This window comes from Seriola dumerili, unplaced genomic scaffold, assembly GCF_002260705.1.
Source record: "Seriola dumerili isolate Sdu_G_001 unplaced genomic scaffold, Sdu_1.0 BDQW01000043.1, whole genome shotgun sequence".
Lineage (NCBI taxonomy): Eukaryota > Metazoa > Chordata > Actinopteri > Carangiformes > Carangidae > Seriola > Seriola dumerili.
In genome coordinates this window covers 517,270-531,442 of record NW_019174298.1, presented here as the reverse complement: position 1 = coordinate 531,442, position 14,173 = coordinate 517,270, and the positions used below count along the sequence as shown (strand labels likewise).

The 14,173-nt window shown below is 44.4% G+C and overlaps 1 protein-coding gene across 1 annotated transcript in view; it reads left to right on the top strand.

The window, feature by feature from the left end:
* The window catches only part of ncoa3 (nuclear receptor coactivator 3), a 61,139-nt gene extending 48,732 nt beyond the window's left edge, over nucleotides 1–12,407 (top strand). Inside the window, exons 9-23 of the mRNA XM_022739055.1 lie at nucleotides 277–417; nucleotides 909–1,056; nucleotides 1,342–1,862; nucleotides 1,976–3,093; nucleotides 3,297–3,429; nucleotides 4,212–4,370; nucleotides 4,639–4,869; nucleotides 5,351–5,456; nucleotides 5,561–5,732; nucleotides 6,066–6,392; nucleotides 6,843–6,941; nucleotides 7,706–7,967; nucleotides 8,290–8,467; nucleotides 8,607–8,811; nucleotides 9,645–12,407. Of these exons, the coding sequence (XP_022594776.1) occupies nucleotides 277–417; nucleotides 909–1,056; nucleotides 1,342–1,862; nucleotides 1,976–3,093; nucleotides 3,297–3,429; nucleotides 4,212–4,370; nucleotides 4,639–4,869; nucleotides 5,351–5,456; nucleotides 5,561–5,732; nucleotides 6,066–6,392; nucleotides 6,843–6,941; nucleotides 7,706–7,967; nucleotides 8,290–8,467; nucleotides 8,607–8,811; nucleotides 9,645–9,656 (3,812 nt within the window). The 3' untranslated portion in view covers nucleotides 9,657–12,407. The remainder of the gene's footprint in view (nucleotides 1–276; nucleotides 418–908; nucleotides 1,057–1,341; nucleotides 1,863–1,975; nucleotides 3,094–3,296; nucleotides 3,430–4,211; nucleotides 4,371–4,638; nucleotides 4,870–5,350; nucleotides 5,457–5,560; nucleotides 5,733–6,065; nucleotides 6,393–6,842; nucleotides 6,942–7,705; nucleotides 7,968–8,289; nucleotides 8,468–8,606; nucleotides 8,812–9,644) is intronic.
* The last annotated feature ends 1,766 nt before the right edge of the window (nucleotides 12,408–14,173 follow it).

Sequence of the window (14,173 nt, the reverse complement as noted above, 5' to 3'; positions counted from 1 at the left end):
GTTAGTGACGCTCCTCTCCTCTCACTTGCAGACCTGCAGTCATGTATGATCTGTGTGGCCCGTCGGGTGACAGCAATGGAGAGAACAGAGAGTTTCAATACCCGGCATGAGCTCTCAGGTGAGGGATGCATACCCTAAATGCAAACACAGAAGCTCAAACAGGCCATGATGGCCATTTAAAAAAAAAAAAAAAAAAAAAAATTAATTATTATCGGTGAACAGGTTTGACCGTTTTCGTTGTTTCTTTTTCTGCCATCCTTCTGTCCTCCCTGGCAGGTAAACTCATTCAGATCGACCAGAACTCTCTGCGAGCGTCAATGCGTCCGGGCTGGGAGGATCTGTTGAGGCGTTGCATTCAGATGTTCCTGCAACACAGCGATGGGCAGCCGTGGTCACACAAACGCCACTACCATGAGGGTGGGTCACACATAAAGCACACAACTACCTAGAATCAGCTGAAGCGATTCAAACTTAGTGAATTCACCTTGTTAAGCGCTGTTAAAATTCACAGTGAAAGAGCTCGAGGCAAAAGCATCACAATGTCGCTGTATTTAATTAACTGTGTATTCAGTCTTCTATGTTACAATGCTATACTTACAGCTACGAACAGTGTATTTTCTGACTGAAATTATTTGTTTTTAATTAACTGTTGCTACCTACCTTGGCCAGGCACTCCCTTCAGAAAGACACTCTGAATCTCAATGAGATCTCCTGGTTTAATATATAAACACACACCTCATGCATTAGTGTATCAGTATTGATCTCATGAATATGAATGTCGGAGCACTACAACATTGATCCTCATTGTAATCACAGAGTTGGTTTTAACATGAAGGCAGTGATTGATGACCTTTGTTATCAGATAAGTGTTTCATGGTGTTAATCTGTTGTTTTATCTGTCCGCACAGCCTTTCTGCAGGGTCACGCTGAGACGCCCCTGTACCGCTTCTCTCTATCCGACGGCACTCCAGTCACAGCCCAGACCAAGAGCAAGCTGTACCGTCACCCCATGAGCAACGAGCCACAAGGCTTCATTTCCACTCACCTACTACAGAGGTAATGAAAAACTGAAAGTACACACGCTCAATTCAAACACAGATGAGCATATGCCATTTACTGTATTCACAAGAAAAAGCACTTCCAGCATATATATGCGAGGCACCCGAGGCATTCATGCCACACGAATAGCTGAAATAGAGCAGGCTGAAGTAGCTTTTATACACTGATGTCCTGTGAACGGTGAAAAGACTCCACACAGACACTGCTACTTTAGATGCATTTCTGTCGCAAGGTTTTTGCAGTGTTCAAAACCTTGCACTTCTTCTCTCTCCTTCCACACAGAGAACCAAACGGTTACCGCTCAGCTCAGAGTGGGAGCATGATGCCGAACACTATGAGACAACAGGGCATGGGAGGCCCCAACCCGAATGCCCAGATGAACATGAACGCCAGTGGGGGGATGGGCATGGGGGGCATGGGCGGCATGAACAGGGGCTTCGGCATGAACGAGCAGGGCCACATGGGTCACATGGGTCCGATGGGAGGCAGCTCTATCTACGGAGGGGGCGGTGGGGGAGGAAGCGGAGGTGGAGGCATGGGCAACCGCATGATGCAGATGAATCAGATGGGTCAGATGAATCAGGTGGGGCACATGAATCAGATGGGTCCCATGAATCACCCAGGCCAAGGCATGCAGCAGCACCCTCAGCAGCCCCCGTTTCAGAGCAGTGGCGGGTTTGGGCTCAGTGGCATGAACAGCCCCTCGGGGAGCCCCAGAATGGGCGGCCCCCAGCAGGGACTCCTGATGTCACCCCGGAACCGAGGGAGCCCAAAAATGGGTGCTAACCAGTTCTCACCTGGAGGTCAGTTGATCACTGTCCAGAAACTTCATCAGCATCAGTATCATTTATAATTTGACTGATGTTATTTGTTTGATTAGATTCATTTGATTTCATGAGCTTTGTTTCTGTTCCAGGTATACACTCTCCTATGGGTGGCATTGGCAGTGGTGGAGGAAGTGGAGGGAGCACCACCACCTTCTCCAGCAGCTCCCTAAACGCCCTACAAGCAATCAGTGAAGGAGTAGGGAGCTCCCTCCCCTCCACCTTAACGTCCCCCTCACCAGCCCACAAACCAGACAGCTCTCCCAGCATCCACTCCTCCTCCTCTTCCTCACAGCCCAGTCAGCCTGCCAAGCCAGTCCAAGATGGCTCCAAAAGCCCAGCAGGAGGCTTAGGGCCTGGACCTGGTGACCATCACCACCCCATGCACCATCACCACCATCATCAGCATCCTCAGGCTGAGAGTTCTGGAGACCGACCAGACAGTCAGGCAGCTACAGCGACTAAAGAGTCTGGAGAGGGGAGCAATGAGGCAGGGGTGGCGAGCGCCGAACCCGCTCGGAGGGTGCCAGACAGTAAGGGGCATAAGAAGTTGCTGCAGTTGCTGACTTCCCCAACTGAGGAGCTGGGAATAGGTGGCAGTGGGCCAACAGGTCCTCCTGTACCACCCCCACCAACCAGCAGCAGTACCCCTGCAGGATCAGACAGTAAGGACCCCACTGGAGGCATGACTAGCCCCTCGTCCACTGGGGTCTCCTCTTCTTCAGCCAGTGCCAATTCAGGCCAGGCGACCGGGCCAGGGGGAGTGTCAACATCGTTATCATCAGCTCACTACACAGGCTCGCTACAAGAGAAGCACAAGATCCTCCACAAGCTTCTTCAAAATGGCAATACCCCAGATGAAGTAGCTAAAATCACAGCTGAGGCTACAGGAAAGGTGTCACTTGGGAGCCAGGAGGGCGGTGAGGTTGGGACAGGAGGATCAGGGGCCGGGACTGGGCCTGGGTTGATCGCAGAGACTAAGCAGGAACAGCAAAGCCCCAAGAAGGAGAAGACCCACGCCCTCCTCCACTACCTCCTCAACAAGGATGATTCCAAAGAGCCAGTGGACGTCAAGCCTAAACTCGAAGAGCTAGAGGGGAAGGCACCTCCGGGGGCCGCTGGCGGCCCTCCACGAAACGGCTCTGGATCCGGGACCGGCCCTGCACCTGAGCATCCTGAGAGCAAAATCAAGTCAGAACCACCTGATGATGTAAGATTGCTTCTCGTTTGATTAATAATTGGATAATTGCAAGTAAAATAATGTTAATGTTAATGTGACATTTAGCCACAGAGTATATTTAGACACTTTTATATCTAAACTGTTTGGCCTTGCCTCGGACTTACTACCTGTGATTTAGATGAATGTGAATCTTCATTGACATTTACATAATGACTTATTTGGAATATTTTCAGTTGCACAACCTGGAGTCTATCCTGGGAGATCTGAGGGGTTCAGGCTCTGACTTTTACCCAGATCAGCCTGGAGGTGGAGGGGCTAACGACACAGGAACCAAACCTCAGGGTTGCCTTGACGACAGCCTGCAGGGTAGGTGATGATAACAATATAAAATGCCAGTGAAACAACATGTGGCATCATTGTGTGCTGTGTCATTGTGTACAAGCCTCAATATTTTCTGACCCTCTCTCCTTAGCCAAAGTTTTCTTGGAGCTGGAATGACATCTGTTTCTGCCTTGCAACATTTTGAACTGATCCTCTGACAAAACAGTGGCAAAAAAAAGTATAACTTAAGGTTTAAAACTGCTTTGGGCAATAAAAAAGTTAGTTGTCAGTTGCTAACATGTCTGCTGCAGAGTGAAAAGACTGCTTATAGTGCTGCTTATAATCACTCTCGTGGGAATAACACTACTAACATTCAGAAAATTCAAAGATGTGTTCGCAAATACAAAGCTTGATGGTAGAAGCTGTTTAAAAGTGTGTTTTCCCCTGAAAAGAATCATACCCTCACTCTCTGAATAAATGATGATTCATAAGAACACAGTGGTGAGGTTGAAAAGGTGAATGAGTTCATTAACATATTGTTTGTGGAAAGTGCACAATGAAGCACATTATGAAAGCAGTGTTCGTTATTTGCTGTTGTTTACTGTGACATTTGTCTTCATTTATTAATTAATTTATGAATCCATAAGAATATATTTTTGAAAAAACTAAAAATAATCTAATCTTATTCTCAAAATGCCAAAAGGTACTGAGATATTAGTTTTTCCCATATCACCTGTTTCCTAGCTTCATAAAACACAGACATTGTTCTACCTGCCTTTGAGGAAACAGAAACCACTTGACCAATGACTTTTTCCTTTTTTTTACAGGGAGCCCAGGAATGGGTCCAGGACCTCGAGGGCCCTTCCAGAGGGCCATGTCCATGGATGGGAAGCCTCCTGGTGGGCCTGGAGGAGCAGGTAGACGCCCCATGCTTATCAAGCAGGAGAACATAATGGGCAGCCCGGACGGCTACCCAGGAAACATAGGTGTGTGTTCAAGTGACCCAACTTTTATTTTCTGCACATTTTGTCTCCCCCTTTCTCTGCCTCCCTCCCCTCAACACTATTAGGGTATGTGTCACCCACTTTAGGTCCTTGACTATATGAGAATTTGTTGTAACCTATTATCAGATAAACTTTTAAAACACAGATTTAAGACAAGGTAAATGTTGAGGACCGAGACTGGGCCACACTGCTCTGCTTTAACACTTTGATGGTACTGATATATGCACATGCGGTGTTTTTTCATTACCAGGACCAATGAATAGGGGCATGGTTCCCCAGAGGTCTCCCATGGGGGGGTCAGGTGAGTGGGGCATGCCCCGCTCCAGTGCCAGTCCTGTGGGCTCAGCAGGACACCCGTCCATGATGCGCCCAGGAATGGAATACAACAATGGCAAGGGCATGATGTCAGGACCCATGGTCGGCCGCTCCAACAGCGTACCGGGCACCAGGTCTATGCTGCAGCAACAGCTCATGGATATGGGTATGTTTTTTTACCCCAGACACTGATGGTATTCAAGAAATTATCATGAACACAGTTACGTGAAGATATGTTACAAAAAAATTAATGTTGGAGCGTGTAAATAGAGGAAAACGTAAGAGTCCAAGAGTCCACAGTCATGCCAACAGCTCTGTGAGACTATACTTAGACTCAGTGGTGCCTTGAGCTATATGCAAATGTCAGCGTGTCGACATGCTAACATGCTGACGTTTAGCAGGTAAATCTTTACCATGTTCACCATCTTAGTGTAGCTTGTTAGCATGCTAACACTTGGTAAGCACTAATTTGGCCTGATGATGGCACAAGTTGAAAAGTTTGAGGATGGTGGTGTGTTTAAAATTGTGTGCACACCTCTCTGAATTGAATCCACATCTGACATACTTCCTGTTCAATCAGTAGCTTCTTGACTGCCCAGGCACTCTGTATGTGCAAAAATTAAACACGTACTGTCTTCTTGGTTTAGGAGGCTCTGCTGAGATGGGCATGGGTATGAGTCCCTTTAGCCAGCAGGGCCAGCCCAACCAGTCCCCCTCCTGGCCGGACACCATGATTGGCATGGAGGGTAACAGGTGAGTGCAACATCCCTCATTGTCCATATTCATAACTAATTAGTTACGATAACCTGAGTAAGTAGTTTGTATCAAACCTTATGGTGAACGTCTTTGTGATGTAGACGGCAGTTTGGCAACACCTTGGATGATCTTCTGGTGCCTCCCACCACCAGTGAAGGTCAGAGCGACGAGCGGGCACTCCTGGACCAGTTGGACTCTTTGCTGAATAACACCGATGGCATCGCTCTGGAAGAGATAGACCGAGCCCTGGGCATCCCAGACCTCGTCAGCCAGGTGAGGTCATAAGAAAAGATTTTTTAAAAAAAAGACAACAACACGCTGGTGTCTGTCCTCTTATAGATCCTTGTAGAAGTGATGTAAAAGTAGAAAAGATCAGTCTGCATGTCATGACTCATAAGTGAGCGTTCGTCTTCGCATTAGATATTTCAGTCATGACTCACTGTGTTCAGACTGTTCTGTCACTGAAAGGAGATAGATGAGCCCAGAGGGATCCGTCTGTTCTGCTTAGAAAAAGACAATTACAGAGCCAACCAATTGGAAATTAATCAATGAGATGGAGAAGTTTGACAAAGTTCTCTTTTTGTCCTCTTGTCCTGTCTACTCCAGACCCAGGGGCCAGAGCAGCAGATGGAGCCTTTTCCGGGACAGGACCCATCCATGGTGCTTGACCAGAAGCCTCTCTATGGACAGGGCTATCCCGGACCCCCCGCCATGCCAATGCAGTCTGGCTATGGAGGGAACCCCATGCAGGGTCAGGCCCAGCAGGGGGGGTTTGGGCCCATGCTCTCACAGATGGGCCAAGGTGGCAGTTTCCCTGGTATGGGTGGAATGGGGGGCATGGGGCACCCGCGTGCCAACATGATGAGACCCAGGATGATGAGTGCCAACAAGCCCATGAGACTCCAGCTGCAACAGAGGCTGCAGGGACAGCAGGTATGAATACAGGGGGCTTGTGTCCTAGCTGTCCCAGTATGGAACTAAGTGTAATGTAACCATGTGAGTATACGAATATACAGTATACAAATTTAGGTGTACCGATATGCAGATAAACATCAGTGGAAGTTTTACTCACAGCTGGGAGAAAGTGACGTTACAACAGCTAGAAACAAACAAATAGATTAATAGGACCTTAGAAACAAATATTTTACCTGCTGAACTGGGGATAGCACCCTAGAGTTGCAGCTTGCAGTGATGTCTGATACCTGATTTTCTGTTATTACAAACGGTTTTACAGTTCATTTAATAGATTTCTTGTGTTCTAACACATCAATGCATCATCAATGTAAGTAGTAGATTTATCTGTAAATATATGTCATAGAAGCGGGACAGGGTCAGAGTAACATTTGCTTCATCTTATGTTTGATGTTCTTTTTCCATCCTCAGTTCATGAATCAGACACGGCAGGGCATGGGCATGAAGATGGAGAACCCGGGAGGCAACCCTGGCATGAGGCCTGGCATGCAGCCTGGCATGGGAGGACAGGTAGACAACAAAGACTCTTTGGTTATATATAACAAATGATTCACTATATCACTGTTAAATGTCACAAACCTTTCCTTGCCAAGTATGTACATACAAAGAATTTGACTCCGATTGTCTGTAGCTGTCAGTGTACTTACGTGCAGCGCTAAAACAAACCTAAAAAAGAGAAACAAATACAGCTGTTATATACAATATAAAAAAAACTGTTACAAGATCATTGTGCACAAGCTCTGAGTTCATGCAGCTGAGATAAGGGTTCATGAGTGTAGTAGTCATGGGCAAGAAGTGATCTGTTGCACCTGTAAGAGAGAAGTTCAAATAAGTTGTGGCCCAGGTGTTAGTGTTCTGCAAACCCCTGACCATTTCCAAGCCCTTGAGGGTGTTTTCACCAATGGTCTTTTAGCACCACTTTGAAATGAGTCACCCTTTATAAAGGGTTTGAAGGTTTCAACTAATTGCTTTATTATTGGTTTATAAATCTCATTTAATGAATCAGTTATAGCCATTAATAAGAACAACTTTTGGGTTTCCAAAACAATTCCTGTGGTTGTGGTTTAACCTCCAGCAGGATACTTTTCTTTTTAGGCCTTTAATTCATCAGGAAGTGTCTCTCATGAAACAGAGATCCACAGTTAGATCATTTTTAACATTATATATTTTCTATCATATATTTTATGAAAGCTCTAAATAAGGTTACACCAAAAAATATTGTCACATGTAAAAACCCCCCTCACAGTGGCTGATCATGTGTTTGTTTTGTGAAGCCGGGCTTCCTCAATGCTCAGATGATGGCTCAGCGCAGCAGGGAGATGGTCACCATGCAGATGAGGAGGCAGCGGATGATGATGCTGATGCAGCAGCAGCAGCAGCAGCAGGCAGCGGCGGCGGCGGCAGCAGCTGCTGCAGCTGCAGGAGGATTCAGTCCCCCTCCAAACGTCACAGCTCCTGGTGGCATGGACAACCCTATGGGAGGACCAAACATGGGCCAGCCAGGCCCCCAGCAGTTTGGCTACGGAGGGAACTATGGTGAGTTTACTGAGCCGGGTGCCCAACAGAATACTGCTGCTCCCTGGTGGTGAGTCTGTATGCTGCAGGGATCATGTAAAAAGGAAGATTTGTGTAAAAAATAAAACTAAATTTGTCAGAAGGTTATCTGTGTACATCTCTCTTGTCTCTGTTTTTTTATAGTCAGACCAAATGTTGTTATTGAAGGGATAGTAAGTATCAGAACACACTCCCAGGCTATAGGTTCATCATCCATCTTCCTTTTACTATGTGTATCAATTATCTATTATGTATTTTCTGTGAGGAGCAGAGTGAGCTCAGGTTGGATGATTTATCTCCACAGGGATGGGACAGCAAGGAGACCCCTCGTTCGGCCCATCAGGCGGCAGTCCTCCTAACGCCATGATGCCAGGCCGCCTGGGGCCACAAAACCCCATGATGCAACAGCACCCACAGGGCGGTCCCATGTACCAGGGCGCAGATATGAAAGGCTGGTCGCAGGGAGGCATGGGGCGCAATAGGTACGACATCAAACACATATAATACACTACACCTACCTGGGAGTGGAGGAGAGAGATGGAGAGAGTTTGGCTTCAGTTTTTCTCTTCTTGAACGTGTAAAGTTTAACCCTCCTTCCTTCCTGTCACTCTTCTTCATCAGTTCATACCCTCAGCAGCAGTTTGGGCAGCAAGGACCTCCGGGGCAGCAGCAGTTTGGGCAGCAGGGGAATCCAGGGCAGTACGGAGGCATGATGATGAACGGGGGCATGCCAGCCAGTGGAGGAGGAGGACACATGGGCCAGATGGGAGGACAGATGGGTATGAACCCAATGGTGATGGGACGTATGCCTATGGGACCTGATCAGGTATGTGCAGAGAGAGTAGAAGAGTCTGAATGCTTAAAGGACAGGTGCAATTTTAAAAAAAATCTTAAAACAATACTGACATGATCATTTATACAGTGAAAGGGTTATTGCTTGGAGTAATTAATTCTTCTTATATCAATTAAAGTATAAGAGGTGGTCGAGAAAAAGAGTCTACGTTTGGCAAATCCAGTGGGTATCCTCCAAATTGAAAGTGTTTTTAGTGCCAAATGTCCACTTTGTATTTCTCCTCCTCTGCTGGGGCTCAGCAAGGAAACACAATGCAGTTTTTATGCACATTTTCAAATTGTACTTAAAAAAATTTTGAAAAAAAAAAAAGTACTGCATAAAAGTTCTTTTATACTTGGCTGAGGTGGAAAAAAATGGTGTATCAATAAAATGAAAACTGCAATGAAAACTTTTTGGAAGCTTTTGCTGCACTGAAAAGATGAAAGATAACAGCAGTCAAGCATTTAACGAGTGGAGCGATGAGGAGACTGTAACAATCCTCAAGTTAATAGATGAAACAAACATGAATGCCACATTTCCATCATGTTAAATTGACTTCAGATTAACTTCATTTCCTCGTAGAACGAGGACCGGATAGAACATGTTCTCCGATGCTTAATCAACATTGCTTTGCAAAGAGATTTCCCTCCGTCCAGCACGGACAGGAACAATTATAGCGACCAATAACCCTTTCAATGTACATACGGGCAAGTCATTGCTGTTTGAGATGAACTTGAAAAAGATGTGTTTTGAGAGCAGAGATTAAATTAATGTTTTATGCACTTCTCTCCCTCACTTGTTTTTCTCTTCTTCTCCCTGCCATATAGAAATACTGCTGAACATCGTGAAAGACGCATTTATCTCACTGTGATCTCCATTCAGAGATGGGACACGGCTGCAGCACTGGAGTGTGTGGAGAACCGGGTGGTGTGTGTCTGTGTGTAGTGCTGCACTCCCACCAGAGGGGGGAGTAAACTTCCTTTTGGACTCATGGCCAGTAGCCACAGTCTGGCAACCTGAGGAAAACAGACAGACTGTCATACATACAATACGTACACGAAAGCACACGGCGTTGATTAAAATCAGAAACACTGTGACTCATTCACACACACAAACTCATATAGACTGTCAGGCAGACAGCTCTGTGATTCCTCTCGTAGACTGTAGTTAAATATTCCTCTCTTCATGAGCAGCGTGTGTGCCTCAGTAAACACACCGCTCGCTGGACCAAACAGTGAAGGTGGACAGACATTTTGCGTAGATCACAGACTTGGACAAACGTGTGCAGACACCCTCTCCTTTGTCGAATGTACCATGAAGCTGTGTTCAGATTTAAAAGTGTGGGATTCCTCTCTTGTCTCTGAACTTGGTGGGATTTTTATCTGTCTCGTCTCTCTGCTGCTCCTGGAAGATCTCTGCGACGCAAAGTAAACACGGTTCCAGATTACGAGCCATCAGATTGTGACACTCAAATGAATGTCATTAAGCAGTAGCACATTGTTTCGTCCTCCAGGACGCTGCTGGGCTAAAGTACGACTGATTTATTTGTTGGCTGATTGCACTTTAAGGAAAGGCCAACATCAAAAGGATTGTGGCAATATAGAGGCCTTTACCCAAGAAATGACGCATAGCAGCAGACATTTACTGTTTATTTTTGTGTGTGTGTTCTCCAAGTTTTCCTCTCTGAGAAATGGGGGCTGTGGATTGGAAATGGGTAACCCTGCTGATCTTTGCTCTAAAGTGGGAACCAGTAGAAAGGCAGAAAGCACAGATTTTATCCTCTCTTCTACAGTGTACCGATTTATTACAAGAGAAATTCATAGTTTGTAAGTCATTTTAAAATCACTCTTGAAACAAACAGACTTCGATTAATGTTCAAAACTCCACTTATATTTATACAGATTCACGAGGAGGTCATTTTATCATTCCAGAGGTAATTTTTAAATCCAAATATTGCAGATATTTTTGGTTACCTTGCACCAATTTACAGTGTTACTATACGTGCAGAAATTGAATTGATTGTCAATGATAAAACTGATGTCTGTATTAGCTCACACTAAGAGAAAGTGTTAGATTTCAGTGTAGGCGTGCAGATTTCTAGCAATAATCCTTCCTCCTGGTTTTCCTCTGAGGACAAAGCTGAAGCATCATTTACTCAAAGCGAAGGTACTGCAGTATTAGACATGATGTCTTGTTTGGAGCTGTTTTTTCCTTTTGTCTGTGAATATGAATTGTAAATATGCTTCAAATGTACTATATATAAATATATATATGCTTTTGTAGGTCACATACTGTTTTTGCACAGATTGTAAGGCTTGATATTTAAAAGTGTAATTTTCTTATTCCGTCATAGGTCAGCTTTTATTTTCAGTACTTTAACCATTGGTTGGAAAGGAAGGGGCCTCCTTTTTTGTAAGCAGTATGTGCAGATTTTCTTTCATACTGCCACTTTCTTTCTCTCAGAAAGCACTTTTTATTTGTGGTCTTCAAATCATGAATTTCTCTTTATTTTCTGAGGACATAGTCTTAGCTAAAGAGGTGCTAGTGAGTACATTTTTTAAAATAAATTATTTTTCTTTTGACAAAAAAAAAAAAAAAAAAATGAAAACACAAAATATGCCTATACAAAAAGAGTTGACACATGATTGTGTTAGGCTTCTAGGGGCCCAGATGTCTTACCAGTATGTGGGGTTGATATTTTGTGATCCGAACCTCATGCTTCCATGTATGACTTTAAGTTTCACTCCTGAGATTTCTGTGCTTCGGCCTCTGCTGATTTGATCCTTCGGCCTCAGATATGAGACTTCGGAAATCAGTCCCACTGTATAACTGTCTATAAGTCTTTTTTTGTTTCTTCACTGATGTTTGATCCTGATGGAAGCAACACAAGAAAGCATTTAAATCCCCTAATTAACTGTGTTTCTTTTTCTTTTTGGACATTTTGAGTTTGCCTTTATTTTCGTTGTATTTCCTATGAAGTGTTTGTTTAGAAATCTACCTTTGAACACATGCTCAATCCAAAGATTTTTGTTTGTCATCCTGCAGTGCGTAGAAACAGTTCCTGACGTAGATCGTGCAAGTACTCATGTGTGCTTTAACTGTTGCACATAACCTATAATATACATTGAACTAAATATGTTTAATTGCATATATTATATGCCCATCCGTATGACATAGAGTAGAGACGAGTCTGGTTCTGCTGAGGTGGCTTGAGTTTTTGTTTGTGATTGTTTCTTCCTTTCTGTAGAACTTATGGCCAGTTGAATTGTGGTGCTGCAAACGGTTATTTCACCAGAGAATGTTGAGACTTTCTGAGCTGGAGAGGAGGATTCATGATCGATGTCATTGTATCTCAGAATAATAGCTTGGAGTTGTTGTTTTGTTTTTGTTTTTCTTTATTTTTAATCCTAATCTCAATGAAGAATATGAAAGTTTGATCTACAAATATTAAAAAATGTCTGTGTTTTGCTTTAAAGGAAAGAAACTCAGAGCTAAAGAAAAGAGAAGACACATCTGGGAAACATACAGTCATTATTACAGGATGTAAAATACTATTGCATTTTTTTCTTACCTTGTTTCTTGATGTTAATATCGATGTAAATACAAATTTATATTTAAACATTACACTGTCTCTGCTGCCTTTTTACATGTGTTTGACACAGTGTGCTGAAAGTGTGTTTAACTGCAGGAATCGTGCCTTTCAAGAGCCGCAAGTGCATGTTAAAGAAACATGATGATGACTGATGTGCGTGCGTGCGTGCGTGCGTGCGTGCGTGCGTGAGTGCGTGCGTGAGTGCGTGCGTGCGTGCGAGAAAGACAAGAGCTTCCTCTCAGACTGGCTCCAGTCAGACACACATTCACATCCACGTTGTAGCCTCACCTTCATCTGCTGTTTGTTTCCTGGTAAACTATTCTCGGTACCTAATGGGGAATTTTAGGTCTATCAAAACACAAAGTTTTTACCCTGACCTCAGTGTTCCTCATTTGTTACTCTTGATTTAGGTTTTGGTGCTGGTGACCTTGTAGATGAGTGTCTCTCTTGGTTGTCTGGTGCTGTTCCTGCAGGCTGCTGTTCATATCAGCTGCTCTGAATCAGATACATTTTCAACAGTCTCATGTTGTTTCCTGTGATTTCATAAGGTGTCTCCTGTTCCTTCTGTAGATTTGCTCTGTACAATGTGCTGTTCACGTTTCTTCAGTAAAACAGCAGGTTGTCATTGGTTCTGCTGTCTGATTCTTACTCCTTCTTCCCCCGCCTCGGCTAGTTTCCATGTTCCATGATCAAAGTAATGTTTCCGCATGTTCTGTCTCTTCTTCATTCTGCTCCGTAGATTTTTATTCACTCTTGGCTTTAACAAGCTCTTTGTTTGCAGGTATTTTTGTCTTCAGCCTCCTTCCCATGAGTAGCTGTGCAGGGGAGTGGCCCACTTCATCCAGTGGTGTGTTTCTGTACTCCAACAGGACAATGAATGGGTTTCTGTCCTGTGCTTTTTTTCAGCAGTCTTGACTGTTTGAGCTCATCTTTCTGCTCGTCCACTGGATTGATGAGACTCAAAAATCAACTTTAGAGCTGTAATGATGCACTTGCTTGCAGTCCCACTTAACTTTGAAATCTCTGGAGTAGTAGCCAACACAGAAATGATATTCTGCATTATATTATTGAAATGGAATAGATTTATTCCAGCTCTTGACCACACTCTTTCAGGGACTGGATGAGATATCAAGCACTCTCTTGATTTGTTGTTTTGGTGCTTGTTGCACACTGAGCATTTCTGCACTGCTTCCTCAATTTGTTTTGCCATTCCCCACCAAACCAGGATATCTCTGGCTCATTCTTTACTCTTTTTTTCTTGAGCACTTCTTCTCTCATTTTCGTTAGCACTACCAGCTCTGAGTTTTTGTATAACAGTCCGTCAGAGTATGCCATAGTATATAGTCCATCCTCATTCCTCATCGTGTTCTGTTGCATTTTTGAATTGATGATGCTTCTCTTCTTACATAGGAAACTGTTGAACTGTATAGCTCACATCCAACACCTCCTCCTGTCTGCTGTCACCTGTCGGCTGCATGTTTGCAGTCTCATTAACATCTTCAGTTCATCTGCAGTTTAGCTGGAGCTTTGTAGAGTGACCCTTTGAAAATGTTCTCCAGTGGTTTGTTGTGATCCGACTCAACCTGAACGTGTCTCGCATTCAGGTTTTGGAGATATGATTGCTAGCAGCTCTTATTCAATCTGAACGTATCAGTGTTCGCAGTCTGTCACCTTGAGCTCGAAGCCACAGGTCGTCTTTCTTGCAGGATCACAGCTCTCAAACCACCTGAACCGGCATCCACTGAGACTGTATCATGCTTTACA